Source organism: Nicotiana sylvestris, chromosome 2 (genome assembly GCF_000393655.2).
Source record: "Nicotiana sylvestris chromosome 2, ASM39365v2, whole genome shotgun sequence".
Classification (NCBI taxonomy): Eukaryota; Viridiplantae; Streptophyta; class Magnoliopsida; order Solanales; family Solanaceae; genus Nicotiana; species Nicotiana sylvestris.
The window spans coordinates 180,522,243-180,528,973 of NC_091058.1; the positions used below are offsets into that span (position 1 = coordinate 180,522,243).

At 42.8% G+C, this 6,731-nt stretch overlaps 1 protein-coding gene across 1 annotated transcript; it reads right to left on the reverse strand.

Moving 5' to 3' along the window:
- Positions 1–2,419: 2,419 nt before the first annotated feature.
- LOC138886021 (uncharacterized) lies at positions 2,420–2,932 on the reverse strand. Its single transcript, XM_070167042.1, has one exon. It carries the CDS (start codon positions 2,930–2,932, stop codon positions 2,420–2,422), a length of 513 nt encoding a protein of 170 aa, XP_070023143.1.
- Positions 2,933–6,731: the final 3,799 nt, after the last annotated feature.

The following is a 6,731-nucleotide window of genomic DNA, read 5'->3' on the forward strand; positions in this document are numbered from 1 at the left end:
CAAATATGGAGGCAAGGATTAGCCTCATGCAAGTATGGAGTCAGGGATTAGACTCATGCAGATATGGAGGCAGGGATTAGCCTCATGCAAATATGGAGGCAAGGATTAGCCTCATGGAGTTAGGGAGGCAAGGATTAGACTCATGCAAGTGTGGGAGTCAGGGATTAGACTCATGCAGATATGGAGGCAGGGATTAGCCTCATGCAAATATGGAGGCAGGGATTAGCCTCATGGAGTCTGGGAGGCAAGGATTAGCCTCATGCAAGTGTGGGAGTCAGGGATTAGACTCATGAAGATATAGAGGCAAGAATTAGCCTCATGCAAATATGGAGGCAGGGATTAGCCTCATGCAAGTATGGAGTCATAGATTAGACTCATGCAGATAGGGAGGCCGGGATTAGCCTCATGGAGTCAAGGATTAGACTCATGTAGATATGGAGGCAGGGATTAGCCTCATTCATGTATAGAATTGGGGATTAGACTCATGCTGATATGGAGGCAAGGATTAGCCTCATGCATAGAGCAAGTGGTAAGTAAGAGTAGCATATGTCTTAGCTGGAGATGTATATTCGGTGTCTGGTGGACAGTTGGATAGTGAATTTTCTTTGTGTATACATGTTTTACGAATGCTACCATTACATCAAAACGTGCCTGTGTTCAAATAAAAATTGTAAGTTTTGTGAGGGGAGGTTGGTTCGTGCTTCGTCCGCCGGCCTTGCTTTGCTTCGATCTGAAAGCCTTTCGAGTTTCCCTGGGTAACACCTGATCTTTACGAAAATAAAGTTTTCAAAAATATGCAATTATTGATAAAATAAAGTTGTTTTAGAAATGTATTGATATATTAAGTAATTTTGATGAACTAGTGACTGCGACACATCTCAAAGATGTGCCCCAGTTTGGTAGATGATCCTTCGGCTGTTTGCGGATAATAGGCCTTGCTGAACCTTATTCGAAATTTTGAGAATCCTTCTCAAAATTCTGCCCTGATTTCTTAAATGATTACTAACCGTATGACATATGTTGGCGTTGGCTGGACTTGCTCCAGAACTTTGAGGGTCCTCAAAATTCTGCCCCAATTTCTCAGCTTGGGGGAAAATGAAAAATTTATTATGATATGAACGAACCAATAAGGCTGCCTATGAATTCCCTCTTAAATGGGAATTAGGTCAAGCGTAGTTCAATTACATCAAATGAGGAAATGTAAAGTATCTAAGCATGGTATCTCTTGACTGCGTCTGAATTGATCGGTTTTGGCCAAACTTCTCCGTCCATTTCAGCAAGTATGAGTGCTCCTCCTGTTAGTAATCTGTGAACCATGTATGGACCTTGCCAGTTGGGAGAGAATTTCCTTTTGGCCTCATCTTGATGTGGGAAGATTTTCTCCAATACCAGCTGCCCTGGTGCGAACTGTCTTGGTTTGACTCTTTTGTTGAAATCTCTAGACATTCTGTTCTGATAAAGTTGGCCATGACACATTGCATTCATCCTCTTTCCATCGATAATGGCCAATTTTTCATAACGACTCCTTATCCACTCCGCATCGCTGCGTTCAACTTCATGTATGACTCTTAAAGAAGGAATCTCCACCTCGGCTGGGATGACAACCTCGGTACCATAAACCAACATGTAGGGAGTTGCCCCAGTTTATTTGCGAACTGTGGTGCGGTATCCTAACAAAGCAAAGGGTAACTTCTCATGCCACTGTTTGTGATTCTATACCATTTTCCTTAGTATCTTCTTAATGTTTTTGTTGGCGGCTTCTATGGCTCCATTCATCTGAGGTCTATAGGCTGTGGAATTCTTGTGCTTGATTTTGAAAGCTTCACATATGGCTTTCATCAACTTAGTATTGAGATTGGTGGCATAATCAGTAATAATGGACTCGGGAACTCCGAATCGGCAGACAATACGATCCTTGACAAAGTCTGCGACGCCTTTCTTGCTTACAACTTTGTAAGATGTAGCTTCTGCCCATTTTGTGAAGTAATCAATGGCTACCGGGATAAACCTCTGTCCGTTTGAAGAAGTGGGCTCAATCGGACCAATAACGTCCATTCCCCCGTCGGCGAATGTCCAAGGTGAGCTTGTTGCATTGAGCTCATTTGGTGGCACTTTTATCATATCAGCATGCACTTGAAATTGACAGCATTTGCAGACATATTGAATGCAATCCATCTCCATGGTCATCCAAAATTAACCTGCCCTGAGTATCTTTTTAGCCAAGACGAAACCATTCATGTGTGGGCCACAGGTCCCAGCATGCATGTCCTCCAATAGCTTAGAATCTTCCTTTTGCGTCGACACATCTTAGTAAACCCATATCAGGAGTTCTTCTGTACAAGTTTCCTCCACTATGGAAGAAGTGATTTGACAATCTCCGGAGTGTGCGTTTCTGAGTGTGATTCACATATTTCGGGTATTATCTTTTTGATAAGTACTCTTTAATGTCATGGAACCAAGGTTTTCCATATGCTTCTTCCTCAACATGAGCACAATATGTCGACTGATTATGGATCCTCACCGGAATGGGATCAATGTAGTTCTTATCTGGATGTTGTATCATGGATGACAAAGTGGCCAATGTGTCGGAAAACTCATTCTGAATTCTAGGAACATGTCGGCTTTCTACCTTTGTAAACCACTTTTTCAATTCCTGCACATGGTGCAGATATGGCAATATCTTGGAATTTTTGGTGGCCCATTCTCCTTGTACTTGGTGCACAAGAAAATCTGAATCACCGATCACCAGTAGCTCCTGAATGTTCATGTCAACTGCCATATTGAGCCCTAATATGCAGGCTTCATACTCTGCCATGTTGTTGGTGCAGGAAAATCTGAGTTTAGCAGATACCGAATAATATTGTCCTGTTTCTGATACCAAAACTGCTCCAATACCTACTCCTTTGAAATTTGTGGCTCCGTCAAAGAACATCCTCCAACCATCATATCCTTCGGTAATGTCTTCTCCTACAAATTATTCTTCTTCATCAGGAAAATACGTTTTCAAGGGTTCGTATTCTCCTCCCACCGGATTTTCAGCAAGGTGATCTGCCAATGCTTGTCCCTTGACCGCCTTTTGAGTTACATAGGCGATATCGAACTCACTTAGTAGTATCTTCCACTTAGCCAACTTCCCGGTCGGCATGGGTTTCTGGAATATATACTTCAAAGGATCCATCCTGGATATGAGGTATGTATTGTAGGCACAGAAGTAATGCCTCAATTTTTGGGCTGTCCAGGGCAAAGCACAGCAAGTGCGTTCAAGCAGGGAATACTGTGCTTCATAAGGTGTGAACATCTTACTCAAGTAATAAATGGCATGCTCCTTTCTTACTATCTCATCATGTGGTCCCAAAACACATCTGAAGGCTCCATCCAATACAGATAGATAAAGTAGTAAATGTCGTCCTGGTTCTGATGGGACCAGAACTGATGGTGTGGACAGGTACTCCTTGATCTTGTCAAAAGCTTTCTGGCAATCCTCGGTCCAGCTCGTTTCGGCATCCTTTCTTAGCATCTTGAATATGGGTTCATATATGACTATGGACTGTGCTATGAAGCGACTGATATAGTTGAGACGTCCTAGGAAGCTCATCACATCCTTTTTGCTCTTAGGTGGTGGTAACTCCTGAATAGCTTTGACTTTAGTCCGATCCAGTTTGATCCCTCGATGACTTACGATGAATCCCAATAACTTTCCCGAGGGAACCCCGAATGCACACTTTGCGGGGTTCAATTTCAAATTATACCTCCTGAGCCTGTCAAAGAATGTTCTCAATTCCGCTATGTGATCTGTGGCCCTCTTGGATTTGATAATGACATCATCCACATATACCTCTATTTCTTTGTGTATCATATCATGGAAGATGGTTGTCATGACTCTCATGTAAGTGGCCCCAGCATTCTTCAGATCGAATGGCATTATCTTGTAACAATATACACCCCATGGTGTAATAAAAGCTGTCTTCTCTGCATCTTCTTCATCCATCCAAATCTGATGATAACCGGCGAAGCAATCTACACAGGATTGGAGTTCATGCTTGGCACAATTATCGATCAGGATGTGTCTATTTGGCAGTATAAAATTGTCTTTGCAACTTGCTCTGTTTAAATCCTGATAGTCAACACATACTCTGACCTTCCCGTCTTTCTTCGGAACTAGCACAATGTTAGCTAACCAGGTTGGATATTCAACCACCCTGAGAAACTTGGCTTTGATCTGCTTAATAACTTCCTCCTTGATTTTCAGGCTCATGTCTGGTTTGAACTTTCTGAGTTTCTGTTTTACTGGCGGACACATGGGATTAATAGGCAACTTGTAATCCACTATGGAAGTGCTCAAACCGGTCATGTCATCATATGACCATGCGAAAATGTCCTCATATTATTATAGGAACCTTAATGTACTCCTCGTTCTCTATTGGCGACAAATAAATGTTGATGCGTGTTTCTTTGATAGTCTCAGCGTCTCCCAAATTTACCGCTTCTGTCTCGTCCAGATTGGACTTAGGCTTGTTCTCACAATTCTCAACCTCCCTGACAATTTCCTCAGGTATCTCATCTTCCCTGAGTCATTATTCTAATGTTGCGTTGCCTCATTACATGTCATAGTCACCGGTTCATCAGAAAAAGTAATAATAACACTATAGAAAAAGTGTAAAGATAGTAGTGAATAATAAAGAGCAAATGCATTTGATTAAAATTTGAAAAATTGTTCAGACAAAGCATGGCTCGATGAATCGAGCATTTATTTAAAACAAGTAAAGATTAAAATGAAACTACAGAAAATTTTAAATGCCTAGAACGGCTATAGAAGTAAATTGTGCCAAGCTACCGAGGGGTTCAGTGGTCTCGGGATAGTGTGGCGGTCTAGTTTCTGAGCACAGCTCCCTTCGCCAGAGTCTGAATAGTGAGGCCTTCTTCTCCTCCTCCTCAATTATGGCACCGCATTCCATGTCCTCATCGTCTAAGAACAAATTCTTCAACCCATCTATTTCTTCTTCTTCTGCAGTTTCCCATATTGTGTCGGCCTGGTGGAAAGCTTGTTCCAAACGTGGCACCAGTTTCTCAAGAGGGTAATATGGTCCATGCTATGGAGGCGACCAATTCTTGTACTCTTGCCGTGTGTGTATGGGTATCCGAGCCCAAAAATAGTGCCATGACTTTTTAGTTGTATTGGCTTGGTGATACCTTGGAGGTTCTTTCCCAACCCTTTACCGGGTTCATATCCAGACCATGCTAGTGTGCTTTCTATCTATTTACTCCACCACTTATCCTTCTCGATGGCATTGATCCGTTCGATGTGATGATAGGTTTCCCCTTCTAGCATTCTTCCATGTCCTACGACCGAGATGGTTTAACTAGTGTAGATGGGGTTACTTCCATCTCCGTGAATGATTACTTCTTGGCGGTTCTATTCAAACTTCATGGCTTGATGTAGTGTGGAAGGTACGGCTCCAACAGCATGGATCCATGGTTGGCCCAACAGAAGATTATATGAGGCGGGTATGTCAAGCACTTGGAATTCAACGTCCAACCAAGTTGGCCCCATCTACAAGCAAAGGTTGATTTCTCTGATCGTGGCCCTCTAGGACCCATCAAAAGCCTTCACATTCATGGTTCCTGCCCGTATTTCATGGAAACCTTTGTCCAACCTTTTCAGGGTGTCTAATGGACAAATATTTAGGCTCGAACCTCCATCAACCAAAACCCTAGCAATGAACTTGTCTTCAAATTGCACCATGATATGCAGTGCTCAATTATGAGTCAAACCTTCGGGCAGTAGCTCATCTTTGTGGAAGATAATCTTATGGATCTCCAGCACTTGATCGACTATGTTGGCCATTTCTCCACCAGCGATGTTATTGGGTACATTAGCCTCGCTTAGTACTTTCATCAAAGCGTTCTTGTGTGCCTCTAAATTTTGCAATAGTGACAGGATAGATATCTGAGCAGGGACTTTGTTCAAGTGGTCAACAATAGAATACTCCTTTTCCTGTACTTTCCACCATAGGTCATCCAGCCCGGTATCAATAATAGGCTACCTAGTAGTGGCCTCCTTACTCGAACCCCCCAGGTGTTCAAGTGTATAGACTCTTCCAGTTCTAGTCATCCCTTGTGTAGCGTCCGATTCTTTTACATTGGCTTTCCCTTTCCACCGAGCCTCAACAACTTAATCCCAGGGTTTTGATTTTGAGTTGAATGGGGTTGTAGTTGATACTGTCACAATAAAAGGTATGACCACTTCTACTTCAAATGGAATGGAGGTGGCTACGGGCGGAGCCACTTTCACCTCGAATGGAACTGATGTAGTTACCTCAGCATCAATTGGCACCTGAGTCTGAACCACAATAGGAGTAAGTGTGACTGCAACCTTAAAGTCATCGCCTTTCGGAATGAGCTCGATCGATCCCTCAGGGTCCCATTCTTCATTTGTCTCTATCACATGTACACCATCACCTCTATGGTCAGGGAGAGGATTGTTGCAAAAATTAGGTGCAACTTCATTTGCTTGTATGACCTTGTTGTCAATTAGCATCTGGATCTTATCCTTCATTGTTCGGCGCTCAACAGTGGTGTGCCCTTTCATACCAGAATGGCACACACAAGTTTTGTTCGGATTGACACCATTGGGATGGATTTTCTAATGCCACAACGGGAATAGGAGTGACGTAACCTGTGGCCTTTAACCTTTCATACAGTTGATTGATGGGCTCAGCAATGGCGGTGTA